We start from the raw sequence: 17,872 nt of genomic DNA on the forward strand, positions 1-17,872 counted from the left end.
AGCAAGATGCCCTTTAAAAAGAGGTAAATTACAGAATACCAGCAGTCGAATACTCTTAAATTCATTGGAAGGGATATAAAACAAATATACCAGGCCAATTTTCGAGGCACCGGTTGAAACTATGTGCCTTCGGTGACTTCAGTAGCACTATTTTCTTCGGGGCTGCGCCCCTCAGAAAATAGGGCTGCGCCCCTCAGAAAATAGTGCTACTGAAGTCACCTCATGCGCATAGTTTCAACCAGAGCCTCTCAGGCCTGGTATATTTGTATACTATACTGCTGCAGCTGCAGCTGCATGCTGCCGGCGGGGGCGCGGCCCTCACATTTTGTTAGCTGCTGCGCAGCTAGCTAGCTAGACTGTGCGTGCATAATACATTCCATACTCTTTGTGAATTGTCTACTGGTGATTGTGATGCAGTAGGCCTACCGTAGTCGTAGACTTCGATTTGATCACAACAATCCAAACACATAGCGTGGATGATATCAGCTAGCAACACTCGTCGACAGGTAAGGTTATAGAACCCTTCAAGTAGACACTAGTCCAAGTAGATCTAACGATGTAAATTCTTCACTTTGAAGTAACGTTAGACCTAACCCGGCTTAGTTTAACGTTAACGTTTAATAGACCTATGCATGCTAACGTACAACAGTCGGGTGTGTTTTCGTACTGCCTAACGTTACTACATGTAGATACGTCCTGTACGACTTGTGTGCTGTGCAGGTGTATACAAACTGTATAGTTGGACCTACGTGTGTACGTACGTACCGTACCACTTATCGACTACTTTTTTTTTCCATTCTTTTTTTCAATACTTTGTATCTTAGGCCATAGAAAATATCCCTTAGTTTCACCTTAAATTTCATTTCACTCATGCCAAGGCAGAGAATACCGCAGATTCATATCCCGGACTCAGATTGTTGACTCGTAAATCGTAGGCCCTACTCGTACAGTAGTCGTAACGTTAGTCGTACCGCTCGCGTGGAATTAGAGTTCTAACATTTAGGTCCTAGGCCTATTATGTTACTGGTGACGTGCAAGCTCATAACACAGGGACTTTACGTAGATACAATGTAAGGTTAGGCCCTACGTAGGCCTAGCTGTTTTCGCAAAGCGTATAACAGCGTCTGGTCCGGCTAGCCCTACAATAAACATCAGGTTATCCTAGACCGTCTAACGGTTATTAAAATGACAAAGACATGTTAGCAATCGTCAGTAGAAATATCTATCGTTACTAGAAACTAGGATGTCTAACAGTTAGATTTCTATAGATCTAGATCTAGGGCCTACAATACTAACGTTAGGCCCCTAACGTTAGTTCCAATTACCGTAGGCCTACCTACAATGTATGGTAAGGGTACTAGGTCTCGCGCAGGGACCTAATGATCGCGCATAGCGTAACTGCGTATAGCAAGCGATGTTACGCGTAGGACTAAGCGCAAAATTTGCCGATACGCCCATGGAATAAACATACCTGACTTACCGCTCAACATGAGAAGGAAGTAGGTAAGAAATTTTGATTTCCAACTAATTTTCCACTAAATTTCCAATTTTTTACCTTGTACAAACCTACCTTCCCTTAAAATCTGTTCTAAGGATGTTGTAGCCTAGACGTGTCGTCTCGCTTGTCTCGTTCGTAGTCGATAGAATTCGTAATTTGTTCGATCGATCGTTTACCACGTGACGTCATTATACACAAGAACAATGTATGCTGCCAGCTACGCTGAAATACTGTTAATAAATGTTGTTTTAAGTCAAATTTTAACACAACGATTCTAATATTACAAAGGAATAAATATTTCAGTCTATCGAAGTTGAAGTGTGATTTCAATTTGAATTTGCTTGTGATTTCTTGCGCTAACTTGTGATATTTGAGACAGGGGAGGGCCATAATGATATACTGAAGAAAACAAATTAGATGAGAGTGTGACAAATGGGTGACGAAAATGAGAGGGTGACGAACGGGTAAGCACACACACACAAACACACACACACACACACACACACACACACACATTATGTTCATATTTTACTATTTTCCATTTTATATTACGTGTATATTATTGGTTAAAGTGATTAGAAATATTGTAAGAAAACTTTATAAATGAAAATCATTAACGATTATGAAAATATCAATGATGAAAATAATGATAATAAGAATGATAAAATGATGATGGTGGTGGAAGTGATAATAATAATAATGAAAATGATAATGATGATGATGATGATTATGATGATCGATGATGGTGGTGGTGATAATAGTAATAAAATTCGTCTGTTGAGAATGAGAAGGGCGTTAAGTGGTCTTGAACACTATGGGTTTAGTGACAACTTAACGCCCTTATCATTCTCAACCGACGTAATGATAATTTTAACAATAATAATAATAATAATAATAATAATAATAATAATAATAATAACACATATAATAATAATAATAATAACACATATAATGATAATAACAATAATATACACAAGTTAGGTAAAACTGCTGTTGCTTAACAGGGACAAATTTAATATCAAGTGAAAAAATATTCTACGGAAGCCGGAGCACGTTACAGCCGCAGAAGTGCAGACACTTTCACGCATGAAACTACAGAGGGCAGCTGCGCGATCTTTACATACCCCGAGAAATTGAACGCAGAAAAAAAAGTCCGACATACAAACGGCGACAGCGCACTACTCCGTCATCGTATCATCAGGAGATTCTGGAAGGTGATTTTTCTGCATTTTCGTGATATTCATTGGGAAATTCAGGTACAATTATGGAATAACTTCTATAGACCTTATGCATATGACGTCACACGGTCTTACTAACTGAAGGGCGCCCTCCCTCAGAGGGCAAGCGATGCGTTGCTAGAGCGTGCTTTTACACGCGAGGCAATGGGCATTTACACACAACATCGGTGTTTCTTTTACTGTCTTTTCTATTGCATGTAATCTACAGCCCTAGATCGGGAAATTCTAGCTTGTATAGCAAAATCGACATTTGATGTATGCATTGCACTCACCAGGTTAATGATATATCCAACATTTTGGCACAATTTTCATGAAAAAAGATGCAACTACCAGCGGTCGTAACAGCTCAGCAACCTACGAATCCGTTAGCCAATCACATGTGAGGTAGATTTCTACGTGTTTTTTACTAAAACACGTACCTCGCATGTGATTGGCTAATGAAATTCAAAATGGCGACATACATTCAGCGAACGGCGATGTTGTGCTATGGCTACAAATTTCTGCGATATAACCTAGGAATTCTGTAGTTACTGTGAGTATTTTGATTGCACAATGTGAGAAAATTACCCAAACATTGCTGCATAATGTGTCATGTCATGTCAAACTTGTTTGATGGTGAAAAAAAACCTGCCACTAGCCTGGGGACTGGCGGCGAGTGAGGCGATCGCCGCTAGCGCGCATAGGAAAAGCACATAACTAGCTGCACGCCTCTGCGATGTCAAGGACTTCGCTTGCCCTCTAAGATGGCGTCGCGAGAGGTTGTCAAGCGAGTGATGACGTCAATGCATAAGGTCTATTATAAGAGCATTTCAAATTTTCGTGCGCGATATCTAGACCCCTCAACCATACATGCTACGACGTTGTATATACTAGAATCTACTGCTACGTGCAAGGCCCTAATATGTTAGGCCTAACGTGTTAGAACTAACGACCATTTAATGTTTTCCTTCAATTCTTTTTCCCTTCTGTTTCCTCAAGTTACTTAGAATAGCTACTTGTAAGACCTAGAGTAGACCCTATCCCCTAAGTTATGTTTCTATAGTAAGCGTGGTTATAGCACTAAAAGGCTTACAAGTAACATATGTAGGGGACCTAGTTCTAAGTCTAACTTAGGGACCATAAACCTAATGATTATCGTGTTCGGGCTGGGCATGTCACTCGACGGCCAGGTAACCTCTAAAATAGCGCATACGGTATAGGGCCTACTGCACGGTCGGGTGGATGGGCGGCAACCTCAAGGAAGACTACTGCAAGGAGGAATTGGTTGGATGGTGTGAGGAGATGGGTGGAGAAGCGGATGGAAATCTATATGAGAATGGCCCAGGATAAGGAAACCTGGAGAAGGACATCTCAGTGCCCCAACGGCAGAAATGCTACGGGTGTGACCTGACCTGACCTGACCTATTAGTTAGTAGACTACACTAGTTGTAAATTCTAGGCCTAGTAGTAGTAGATACTCTAACGTGTTACCATTAGGCCTAATATAATATTTCATCAAGTTTCGAAGGATTTGGAGCCTGCTGTACGCAGGCGCCCCCCCCCCGGTTCTTATGCAGTCAACAGTTCTACAGCAGGATACACATGCTTGTTCCAGATTCCTATACCCGGCCCCTTACCGGAAGGAAATGGGTTAGGATTTTGACCCCTTATCACGGGCTTTTCTTGGAAGGGGAGAAATCAAAGGGAAGCCACCAGAATTGCTCCCGGGCCCATCACATGTTTTTGGCGTATCAGGGTAATTACCCCGACGGTAACTACCCCCCCCCCCCGGCTACTGGTCAGTAATATCACTTATTCTAATCAAGATAAGAGTAAGGGCAGGGCTGCCAACTCTCACTCATTTTGGTCCTTTCTCACTCTAAAACTTTATTTCATTTGCATGCATTTCTATTGATTTCACTCATTTTGACTCCGAAATTATAGCATTGGCCTATGGGAGTCTCACTCTCAAGTAGTTTCCAATGTTGGCAGCCCTGCTTGAGCCTGAGGATTAAAGAGTTAGGTTTACTATTTAGGTTAGCATTAGGTTCGCTATAGATTGCATAATTCCAGTAAATGACTGGAGTCATGAACCCACATAGGGAACGTAGGCCTGCCTTTTAGGCCTAGTCCAGAATAGAATTCTATCCTCGTGTGTGAAGAAAAATGTTGCAATGACGAACACCATGTTTCTAATATTGTAGGCCCTGCAGAATGGCTGCATATCCAACAGCTAGTCGATGGACCGGTCAGGCTCGGCGAAAAAGCGTGAGACTGCTGCAGAAAGAGCGAGAGAAGGGATTGAGGGAAGACATGAACAACATGCCGCTAGGCTACTTCTCTGTTCTTCCTGAAGAAATAATATACCATGTTTTCTCAAAGTTATCATGTAAGTATAAATTATATTTGTATTAGCCCACAATGACCTAAATTCGTGGAAGTTTTAATAACTGCTACCGTATCTTCTTTCGGTTCCTGAAATTGGTACACATAATTATAGATTCAAAGTTCGGTATGATTACTACTGGTAATCAAAGTTTAAGATGGAAATGAATAATTTAAAAAAAAACGTATACGGGGAAACTTCAGGTGATATCCGTTTGATTTATTTGCTTTTATCTGTTTTCTCACAACATAAACACATACTTAATGTGTGCAACCTAGACCTTTTGGTTTTTTCTTCAAATTTAAGTTGCTGCGTACTTGTTTACTTGAAATTTGAATTAGAAAATACGAAAAGACTCTATGTGCATTATCCCCAGTTTGAATCTTGAATATACATTTTAATTTGTTTTTGCCTCAAAATCTCTTTTCCTTCTCTATTTTTTGTATTATAGTTTGGATCTGCAGAACATAATAGTCCATAAAGAGCACACATCCACATCTTTTCGAAACTAAAATTCATGTTGGCTTAGAACTTTCATACTCCCCTAGAAGACATAGAAATTATGTTTGGGAGTTAAAAGTGTAGATGTTGGATGATCTTAAGAATTCTTAAGTGTTGATACATCTCCTTACATTTCATCTATTTTGTGTTTATTCAGCCACCGAGCTCAGTCGACTCTCATTGGTATCGAAATCCCTTCGTGATATTGTGATTGCGTATAACCTCACGCGGCAAGGTTTAAACCGACTGATGGGATCCGGATGTGCATTGAGGAGCAAGAGTAAAAGGAATAAAGTTGATCTCTGTCAGTGCTTCAAGAACTTAGGTGGGTCAATTTTCTGAGGTTGCTGATTCTCTCTTTTTTTTTTTTTTATATCAACGTTGTGCTTCATTTTCTTAATATCTTTCTTCCATTGCGCGTTTAATATAACTGTCTTGCAGTACGTAGATCGTGCCTCCTGAATGAATACCAGTTTATCCCAATTACACAGAAATGTGAGTTCTACCCTCTTGAGAGAGCACTAAATTGATGTCTTGTAGGTTCTGTCTTTAAGTTTTCTTTGAGCCAACGTTGACACTGCTAAAATTCGAAACAACACAAGGACAAACATTTGCGTCGGAAAGTGAGCTGTTTTCATTATCCATGAAAATCATTAGGACCCTACATAGAAGTTGAAAAATTCAAAGACTTTCTAGTTGAATGTTTTCATTCTGAACGGAAGCGAGGTCCGACACTAATTTACCATGATGCCTCTAGGAATACTACATGTGGATGGCCTGTTTCATGAGTGTATTTGCTATGTAGTTCTGATTTATTTTTTTATTTTATTTTATTTTATTTTTTTTTGATACTGGCGCCTTGATACCGAACGTCACATTTCCTCATTGGGGAAACAAAAAAAAAGTGTGCTCGGCAACGTAACACAATTTTCATGTCACTATCACCCTTTGAGCCCAGTGTTACTGTTAGTAAGGACGCAGTGCGTGTGGTGCTGTGTAAGACAAGGATGATTAAGGAAAGGTTGCACCGTCTGACCCACAGGCTTGCTGGTGAAACGATCAACTTGTCTCTACCCTACCAGAGAGCGGCTGAGGCTTATGGAAACTCTTTTTCACGAGGTCGGTTTTTTACACTGCGATATAGTTTCACACCGTAGTTGCATGACATGTATGAATGTCTCTTGCACTGAGAATACTATCATGACCCGAAAACGAATACAATTGTATTTCGCAATGTTTTCCGCAGATACAAGTACCCAATTCGGCACGAAGAATGGGTCAAATCATTCAATCAAAAAATTGAAATCGCAAATATAGCAATCTGTTTTTGTTTTGTTTTGTTTTTTGATGGAGGGGCCTGCGCAGCCAACTCGATTAGTCAAAAAACAAAAACAAAACAAAACAGAATTACAGGAAATTTCGACTGAAAACATATAGCTATTGAAGACAAATCATTAGTGATACAATGATTTATATAAAAAAATACACCACTTTCCTCATTCATAGGAACAAGAATAGCTTTTCATATTTTCTGAAGAACGATGATTCTGCTGAGTTTTGTAATCAATATTAGGATATTTTTGCATGTAGATCCTTGAAAACGTTTTTGTCTAGTCCTGGATATAAAAAATATCTGATCATATACAAACAATTGAAAATAGCATTCATTTAAACTTTCATTGTGTGATTTATTTTTATTTACTTTTTTTTTTTTAGCTCGTCGCAAACTTTACCATTGAGTCGTCGAGAATAAACCACTGTTTTGGGCGATTCTTCAGCATCTTCGTCAAAGGCTGGCAGGAACGAGAATGTCTTCGTGCGTACTTCGCGGTCATCAACTACAAGAACGTGGTGCTGAAAATGAGTAAGATGACAATGGTATATTTTTTAGATTGACTATGCTGATTAGAAGAATAATATATTTCTTGTGGTTTGAAGTTTTCATGCGGAGTTGGCTGAATTCCCCTTTCCACAACGACCACTGGATGACAGCAAAAAACTAATATTTCGGAAAGACCTCTCACACCACTTAGTCTCAGCGGTCTTTCCGTATTCTCAACGATCTTTCAGTGGCATCAATAATCTTTCACCGATTTCTTGCGGATCTCTCAGAAACCTCGGCATTTCGGGGAAATTTGATCCCTATATAAGCAGTGATAGGGAAGTGGTGATTGTGTACTGCACAATCTACGCTTGTGTAGGCCCATCTTCCTTTGGACAAGAACAAGGGCAAGAGGAATGTAAAAAATTTTGAATACTGGTATAGTATTATATGGTCACTGTGTATACGGATACTACTTATCCTTTGAAGGTAATTTGAAGTAAGGTCATCCTTTGCATTGTTGATGTCTATGTTTGTATTTCTACCCATTAACTCAGCTAACGTCATCTCGGGCAAGCCTGGCGAGAAGGCGGATCAAGAGATGGAGGTGAGATCGTTCCTGCGCGGTGTCATCCTAGACCAGTGCGAATCGCTGGAGGATCTTGGCATGTGGCTACACTTCATTCTCCAGCCTTACCCCATGGTACATCAGGCCAGGCTCCTCCTACTCATCTACGGTTCATTGAGCAAGCGTAAAGGTGATCAGTGCTTGTTTAACAGTGACCAAACCAAGCGAATAAGTCATCGTAATGGTTAAAGAAAAAAAAAACTTAATTGAATGGAAGTTATGTTTGTATGTATTCCTTATGGTATAAGTGCCCTTAGATTTTGGAGAAATTTTATGATTATTTCTGCAACTACTTGAACCCTTCGAAGACTCGTACAAATTAGACCTCCCCAAAAGTGACAAAATAATCAGCAAGTTGATTGTGATCACTCTCACGGAAGAAGGTATAGTATTAAAAGGAAAGATTTCAGTACATAACGTTTTGCTGTTGGTAACACGATTGCTACTTCCTAAAAGACTGTTGAGTATCGGAGGCACTGTAGTATAGTGGAACGTGATTTTCCGTTAGAAGTCCGTACTTCGCTTCCTGCCAAACGTTTACATCCGCATCTTTCAATGCTGCCATGGTTGCGGTTATACAGTAATAGTAGTAGCGCCCCCAGGAAGAACAGTGGAAACATTGAAGAGGCTTCCCTGAACTGATTAAGATCATAATATTATCATTATTGTTATCATGATCATCATGATCATCATCATCATCATTGCCCCGTATGATTATTGCTATTAAAAATGTGCAAAACCTTTTCTCAGCATGGGATCATCAGAAAGAAAGTGACTCATTGTTTAGGTCCCTACTAATCTTTGTGAATTGTGGCTTGTATCCCCCCCCCAAAAAAAAAACAAAACAAAACAAAACAAAACAAAACAAAACAAACAAAACAAAAACAAACAAAAAAACATTTATTTTTTACTTTTTTATTTATGCTGAGATCAGCTGGTTCTGTACACTCATTTCCACCGTATATGGAAGCTTTACACTGTAAAGAAAAAAAAAATGATCAAAACAAATCTAGTTACAGTCATAGTGTCATGTCATGTGAGACATTATAGCAAATCATTCTCAGCGGATCAGCGGATACAACTTTATCAGTTCATGTTTGCCCCCCCCTTATATCAATATGCAGACCAGATCAACTGGACTTTCATGTCTCTTGATGACCAAAACATCGCGTCTCACGTCGCCTCCGCGCCATTCCGGGATCTTGCCGTGGCGATAAAGGCGTTGCATGGTCACTCCGAGTGGAACACTGACAGCGTCATCAGTGTGTTGGAAGAAGTGACAGGTACAACTTTGTAACATACGCAATGATCATCTGTCACCGTGTTCTCTCAGAGTCACATGGACATCAACGTCTTTACTACGGTGGTATCCTGTGGCGGTTATTGTTGCTTTCGGAAGATTGACATTTGATATGATAGATACTTTTTGTGCAAATCAATATGCATAAGTTACATAATCATGAACATGTGGAAAACATACAAAGTAAATTTAAAACAGAGTCGTTTGACTTGCATAAACAACGATATAAAAGGAAATTAATGATATAACATACAGTATGCATGTCTATGCAGCAGGGATTACAATAACAATTGTAGTTAAGAAGCGATTTTGCAGAGGGCCGCCATTGTAAGCATTGCTTGAAAGGATGGCCGGCCCGAGAAAAAGGTAGGCACGTACTAGATTCGTAACAATACAAATACTGCTGCGAAGATTGCAGGGGGAAGATAAACTCTGATGTATTTCATATACATTTATATACATTTATATGTGCGTGTGCGTGTGTCTCGTTCTTATTCCCTTCTTTGTCAAGTGCATGTGAGATTTTTTTTCTTCACGGGCGTTGATAAAGTAAAATATACAAATGCCGCTACAGTCTGTAAGAATAATTGAATACTTCCTTGCACAAAAGTGCTAGCAGAACTTACATTGTACAGGATTTTACTATACAATTCAAGTGATTTTATTTCCACATGAAGTAATACAAAGCAGTATACATAAAGCTTATATGATAAGGGACTTTGAACCACGTAAGTTTCAACAAAACATGGATACAATAATAATAATACCGACTCTGTTTTAAGATGAATAGACAATTAAGAAATACAGTTTTATTTTGAAAAGATGAATTCACAAGAGAAGCATACCCTGTAAATTTTGTGAATTACACTGGCTAGTAAGTTTTGATAACACGGAAATCAATAATGTAAGTGTTTATTTAGCCTTGCACCCTCCTTCCCTAATGTGTCATGATGTCATGGATGTAAAAGAAAAATTGCTGGAGTGGTTTGTTTTTTTTTTTTCTCATAAAGTGACCATAAACCGGTTTATATAGTTATTATATGTCACTTTCGTTTTTTATTGCAGTATTGATATCTCTTCATAGTAATAGTGAAGTAGGGTGTCCAACACCACATTGAATCTGGCGTCAGGATATAGAAGCCATACAAGCAGTATAAAATAACAGAGGAGCAGTTTCGATTCTGTCCCTCATGAGTTCGAGAATAAAGTTGATGAATGCTGATGACTCCGTATACGTGGATTGATTAAGAAATGTAATTTTGTCACTGAGCTTTGGTATTGATATTCATAGAGATAAACATGGTTACTCTAACAACACTGTTCTGTGGTAATTCCGGTTGTTTGATTTATTACCTTCTTCAGAGCATTTCATAGCTGCCGGGTATGTCCATTATCATTTTATTTTTTTATTTTTTATTTTTTAGTTTTTTTTTTTTTTTTTTTTTTTTTTTTTTTACTGCGGGGTATGTCCATTATCATTTTATTTTTATATTTTTTATTTTTTATTTTTTGGTGGGGGGGGGGGCAATAATTGAGTTACATGTAGATGTTACTGTGTACGACGATGTAGTTTGAATATCACTTTTTTTTTTTTTTTCTAAACCTGTTACTCCTTTCTCTTGGCCTTGATTTCGCTGTTTAGCGTGCCCCAATGAGTGGCTGGATGACAACGTGGCTCGTTTGCTGTGTATGTGCGGAGAAGCGATTGTCATCCCAGTCCTCGCTAGCAAGGCGATCAACGGGAAGATGACTCAGCTGAGCTCCATAATAGTTGGCTTAGCAGTGGTAAGAGTATTCGCCCACACAGTCATACATACATAATGTGTAAATGGTGGGTGATACGCCATTTGCTCCTGCCGTTATTGTTCCGTCTTAATTTCTACAAGACTTAGGGTTAGGATTGTGATCTATAGGGTTTGGTGTTTAATTTGATAAGATGATTAAGATTACGGTTATGTTCGTGAGTAGATTCTATGTTTGTCTTAGCGTACAGATATTTCAGGAGAGCAAAAATTGAAGGAACCAATGTCATGGAAGCTGTGTAAACACATACACCGAAACGGGTGAATGCTCATGCCGACAATTATCTTAAAATGATGATGATTACCATTACCCAGCCTCTTCCAGCGAATATTTTTTTTTTCTTTCAGAATTCCAGATCAGACTAGACTTAAATATTGTACAAAACTCCATAAGAGTGGATTGAATTTTTTTTTCCCTTACCACTCTACAATTTGATATGGGTGACCGGATACCCAGATACAGTACGAAATGCAATGGCTCCAAATAAATTGCAGAATGGAATCTATATGCTTATTTTGTACTTTATCAGATATTCTGATAGCACAGTTTGCATCGCTTGCATCGTGCCAGATTTGAAATGGATAAACTTCATTTCAATGAACTTCCTTGAAAAAAAAAAATGTATATAATTATACAATTATATGTATATATATATATATATATGTATATATAATATATATATATATATATATATATATATAAACAGGCAATAAACAGGCACGTTGACCCTAGCTACGTCCACCTTGCTCTTCTTTTCACACTGAATGTAAATTATGAAGGAGCTACACTGGTACTGTAAATGGTCGAGACCCCTTCTCGCAGTCTCTCTATATATATATACATATATACATTATGTACGTTTTCTGTGCACCAGGTGACGTATCTCAGCAATCTCAACATGTCTTGGCTGGTCAAGATTCTTCGCGAAGTTTGCGACATTGTACCCAGCGAGCATGACGTTGTTGGTCTGGTGGACGCTACAGTCGGCTACTTTCGCACAGTCATTCTTGCCATGCCTGATCAGGGTGATGCAGGTAAGATTATGCGATGACTATGATTCGTGTAGAATTGATAACTTCACCATTTAGCGCATCTTGAAATGAAATCAACAGTTTCGATTAAACGTAAAAAATTTCCTTCAATACATTGACATGGTTGTGAAGGGTTGTTGCTCAAACAAAGAGTTGTTGTTGAAACAGTCAAAGTAACTAAAAGATTAACGCCCTGTGTGCCAATAAATTTGTACCATGAAGCGACAGGTAACCCCAAGCAGTCAAGTTTAAACCTTGAATTTAATGGAACAAAAGAAGACGACCATCAGATAAATCTAATTTAGGTTTTCCCGCTCAATTTCATCAGATTTTTATTCGATTTAACATTGTGATCATTCAAGTTCGAGTGAATTTGAATGATCACCGAGATCGACATTCAGAAAGGTAACTAACTCATTCAATTTAATTTCATCAGCCTGCAATTTCATGACTTTCTCAAATAAACGTATGAAAAGGGCATTCAAATTAAAAAATGCTCGTGCAACGGCATCCAAATTTGCGTCAGTTCAACCGTGAAGAACGTTAAGGAGTTCGAATTCACGAGAAGACAAACGAAGTAACATATATGCATTGTTTTTCGCTGTTGGCTATATTCGTTGTAGTTTATCAGTTATACTCATCTGTTTGAATATGCAAATTCATTGTGCCTTGAAATTGGTCCTTTGCCCGAAAATAACTAGTAGCTCGTATAACTCGACTTTCAAACACCTATAATTAGACAGTATTGTACGTTTTATTCACACATGACTTAAGCGGCTGTTAGAGCAGTTTACATGATTTCATGTATCTCGAATATGGGCAGAATTAGTGAGCGGACGAAACAGGTCTACAGCTGAGCCGATTGTTGTGACTTGTCATATACACAGGGAATGTAGGAATGGTATTCACAATTTAAATATGGATGTGGAAATACGAGAAATTCAGATGTATGGCCATTCCCTGTTAAAGTAATGTTATATCCATACCATACTATTAGGGGATACAATGAAAATGGAATAAAGGTCGACAGGATAGAAAAAAGGCTAGAGCCAACATAAAGTACAATTAAGATTAATTGATTAAATGAAACTTTGAAATGGAAATTAAATCATAACCCAATATTTCGCAGGGAAATAAAAGATTCGTAAACCCGTTCAAACGATGTTGATTGAATATGAACGTTCGAAGTGCGAAGTTGTGTTCCTATAAATGAAATTGAAATTGGTGCTTGGGACGAAATTGAACGTCTATTCAGCTGGCTTGGAATTGAATGACGACTTTTAGTCGTTAAATTGAATGAACTCTCTAAAATGAATGGAATAGAATCTAAAAGTAATGGCATAAAACGAAATTGAATGCTCGAAAATCAAAATGAACCGTGGGAGTAGATCAGTGACCAAAATCGCTTGAATTTGAATGCCTTTTGCTCTAAATCGAATGCAAATGTGCTGAAATTGGGCGGGAAAACCTATACATAACAATACTTTTAAGCTTTATTCTTATACTGAGTTTACCTTCAAATGCTAATACATAGTTTGTCCAACACAATAATACACATTATGGTGATCATCCAACTATAAATAATACATTCAAATGTTTTATACTTTCACTACAAACAGACGTGAGTTTACTCGTAGCCTATCATAGAACACATGTTTAACAGAAAACCCCTTTGACAGTATGACCTCATAATTATGTATTCCTGCTTAAAATATCAACACTGATATCTTTATTGTTTAATACCAATTGCCAATCTTCCTGAATGCTTCCACCTAGAGTTCGCTGTTTTCAAATGATATTTGACCACATGGCATTGTTAAAAAAAATCCTTGCTTAAGACGTAAAATAATTATTCTCAAACCCATTTCCTAACAAAGAATCGACAAAATTACTTATCAGAAATGTCATTTAACTCATCCATGAAAGAGTTACCAGGGCCGTAGGAATCTTTCAGATGCATTTGTAGCACTAACAAAATATTTGTACAACACGGCATTCTGTTACGGTGATGGGGATATTTTTCTTCTATATTGTTATTATTATTATTATCATTACTACTACTACTTTACAAGAGTAGAAATGCATGCTAATGGTATTATGATTCTTTCTTGTAGAGTGCCAAAATGATAAATTGGTATGTGTTAGTGTGTGTGTGTGTGTGTTTCATTTTGGTGTTTTTTTTTTCTTTTTTCGCTTGCGTCCTTACCTTTCAAAGGCCGCATGATCATGTTCGAGGACGCCGTCAGCGCCTTTACCTGCTTCACTAGGGAGCTCATGATGACATCGATCAAGCCGTCAACCAAAGCTGGACGCCAACATCTGATGACTGAAGAATGACTGCCAACAATGGGAAGGCCGACCTTTTGACGGTGCTCTGAATGGAGTAAACATTGCCAAATCTGCCTTGCTTTGAAATTGTTGAGATATCATCCAAGTCCTGGTTATTGACAACAGCAGATTGGACTTGGCATTTTCAACTTGTATATCAAGTTTTGAGTAGAGTTGCTGACCATTTTGGCAATATCTAGGTTAAAGTTAGAACGTCGCACCAATGCCACTGTAAATGACAGTAACAGTTCGCTTCATGTTTGCAAAAGAAGCGACCTTTATTAGATGACTACCACGCAGTGATTGGGGTGATCAACTGCCTGTCATGGTGTAATTTTCCTTTTTAAGAATGCAATAAGATATAATATTGTATGAAAGCCCTAAGGTAGTGGATATGATCAACGCTAAGCACAGTACTCTGGAGACTTTGATAGAAATATGTTTTTGTTTATGTTATTTCTTCTTTGAGCTGGTTGGCATAACTTCTCTTTTTGATCTTAACATTCAAGATCATTGGCGAAACATCAAGGACATCTACCTACGATGTCTTACAGATATAAAAAAAAAAAAATGTTTTCTACAACGTGGTAGATATTAACCCCGACAGTCTTACAATGGTATGATTTGGGGAAAGCTCTCGTTGAGTGTCACATTAATACCCTCGGCGATGTGTAAAACGATGTTACAGAGCTTCATCAACCTCCCAAAAATATAGGGGGTTTCTCAGAAATAAACCCTAGCTTAATAAGGTCAAGGGACAAAGCTCATTATAAACGCACACACACACACACACACACACACACTATCAAAGGATAATTTACACTTTCGTCACCAAAGTCAAATTTTGCACTACGTTTAATATGGCTTTGATAAGTTGAATGATTTGTCCAACAAAGTCGTGAAGTTTTGTATGTCACAAGTCATGGTGTAAGGTTTCATACGTTTTCCATACGTACGCGATATCTCATAATTCACAATCACGTTTGATATGCCTCCCCTGCAGTGTTTGGGACCTTTATCATATATATAATATATCTATTTATATTCATATTTGGCTAATGAAATCAATAAGAAATAGCTCTATTCAAGCAAAGATAAGTTATACTGCTGGTGTACTTGCAGCTTTAAAAAAGAAAAGAAAAACCATCTCAAGCGCGGAGTGGGCCCGGAATAGAATAAATAATACTGGTGCAATTTGAATGTTGCTAGCGTGATTTTCATGTTCAGACGCCCAGGTGGGTGTGCTACAGATACTCGTATTATCATACGGAGACTTCCTGAGTTGTGTACATTAAAAAAAAAAAAATAGCAAAGCTGCTTTATGTTAGCCATTACAAAATTCAGACCAGTTGAACTGCTGTTGAAATTGCCAGTTCGCCATATTGAAACAAGTTGATAAGTCGTTTACTAGTATAATTTTAATGCTAATAAGATGTATTAAAAAATACAGAACAGGAAATTGAAAGTCTCAAAATGAAAGACAAAAAGAAGACTTTTGATTTATGATGTATTTTTATAGATCGGAATCTAATAGATAAGTGACATGCAGTCTGCTGAATATAAACCACATTTAAGTTCAGTTTGGGGACATAATTCCTTGTATATTGATGATATATGTTGTTATTACATACAAGATATGAAGTAGAACAACATAGTATAAGTTCCCCCCCCCTTTTTTTTTAAGCAGCTGCACTTGAAGTACAGTCTGTATATATTTACGCTGCAGATGTTCACGAAAAATCACATATTTTTGTTTACCTTGCAAAATGTAGCGAGGAGAAGTAACATTTATTGGGAAAGTCATTATTTATATGGAAACAAAACACCTATATTTAAATTCTATTTATCTATTATAAATGGTCCTTGTATTTTGTCGTTTCATTTTGACATTGTCATGATGTGTCGAGAACGTTTGTAGTCAGACTATTAAAGTCAACAAAGTAGACATGCCATAAAACGTGTACTGATTTGGAGTTTTAATGATAAAGGCAAACAACTTTCAGTTCATAGTTATGAAAGCTGAAAGCCAAATCATTATTTTTTTCTACACTCTAGATACATCAGATATTCTTGAGTAGTGTATAAAGGCAAGAAGTAAATGAGTTTCAAAGAAGAAAAAAACCTTTGGAAACTAAATACCTCTTTAAGTTCAATAAAATCGCTTTACCAAGTTTTATTACAACAACATGTTCGGAAGATAAAAAACTGGAAAATAATAACAGCAGGAAACGTGTTCTACTTAGAAATGCTAGTGTCTGTTGCCTGTAGGAATATTTCATTTCATTGTTTTCTTTTTATCCAAACAAAAATACGAACAGTGTAATATAAGTAATACAGTTAAACTCGCATAAGTCGATCTTCTCGGGACTGAGCAAAACACATCGACTTAGGCGAGTTTCGACTTGTACGTAAGTCGAAAAAAATCGACTTAAAGTTACACCACACGTACATATGTATAATGTACATGTATGTTGTCTACTCTGGAGCCGAGAGCTGGAGCGGTGTGCCCGATATTTGCCCTTCAGCAAGACACTTTATCCACATTGATGCAGGCCAGGGCTCCACACTAACTTTTATTTTGGTGGCCCCAAAATGATTGATTTTTATTTTTTGGTGGCCCGAACAAAAAACAAAAAACAAAAAAAAAAACAACAAGCAAAACTAAATCGGTCCTACGTTCGGTCCGAAAGTTACCGTTATTTATTTCTGATTGTAAAAGCAATCATCCACCATTTACAAGTATTTTAACACCTTCCGGAGCCGAATGTAGCCGTTAATCATTTTCAAATGTAAAAACAAGCAACCGACATTCATTCTAGGATCTTACGGAGCTGAATATCATCCTTATTCATTTCCGAACGTGAAAGCAAACATCCGCTTTTTATTTCATCATCTAAATGAGCCGATTGATACCGTTAATCATTTCCAAATGTAAAAGAAACAATCTGTTACTTATTTTAGCATCGTACGGAGCAGAATATTACCGTTATTCGATCTCCAAATTCAAAAGCAAACACCCGACACTTATTTTATGATCGTAAGGAGCCGAATGTTACTGCTGTCCACTTCCGAAAGTGAAATGAATCATCTGACATTTATTTTGGCATCTTCAGGAGTCGAATGTTACATGCTATTTACTTTCGAACGTAAAAGCGAACTTTCGGCAATTATTTCATCATCGCACTGAGTTGAATACTATAGTTGTTCATTTCCGAACGCCAAAGCAAACATTCAACATTTATTTTAGCATCTTCCGGAGCTGAATGTTACTGCTATTTACTTTCGAACATACAAGCAAACATAAGACATTCATTTTATCATCGCACGGAGTTGAATACTATTGTTATTCATTTCCGAA

General features: G+C 37.7%; 1 protein-coding gene across 3 annotated transcripts; it reads left to right on the forward strand.

The window, feature by feature from the left end:
* The first annotated feature begins 419 nt into the window (after nucleotides 1–419).
* Nucleotides 420–16,469, forward strand: LOC140235658 (F-box only protein 47-like). 3 transcript variants are annotated; one of them, XM_072315666.1, is made up of 10 exons: nucleotides 420–506; nucleotides 4,920–5,104; nucleotides 5,760–5,927; nucleotides 6,645–6,721; nucleotides 7,319–7,466; nucleotides 7,982–8,182; nucleotides 9,177–9,335; nucleotides 10,995–11,137; nucleotides 12,030–12,189; nucleotides 14,402–16,469. In XM_072315666.1, exons 2-10 carry the CDS (start codon nucleotides 4,930–4,932, stop codon nucleotides 14,521–14,523), a joined length of 1,353 nt encoding a protein of 450 aa, XP_072171767.1. In that variant the 5' UTR covers nucleotides 420–506; nucleotides 4,920–4,929; the 3' UTR covers nucleotides 14,524–16,469. The 3 variants fall into 3 exon arrangements, with proteins under 3 accessions (XP_072171767.1, XP_072171769.1, XP_072171768.1); XM_072315668.1 differs by lacking the exon at nucleotides 420–506 and adding an exon at nucleotides 3,595–3,598; XM_072315667.1 differs by lacking the exon at nucleotides 420–506 and adding an exon at nucleotides 3,630–3,653.
* The last annotated feature ends 1,403 nt before the right edge of the window (nucleotides 16,470–17,872 follow it).

Source organism: Diadema setosum, chromosome 12 (assembly GCF_964275005.1).
Source record: "Diadema setosum chromosome 12, eeDiaSeto1, whole genome shotgun sequence".
Taxonomy (NCBI): domain Eukaryota; kingdom Metazoa; phylum Echinodermata; class Echinoidea; order Diadematoida; family Diadematidae; genus Diadema; species Diadema setosum.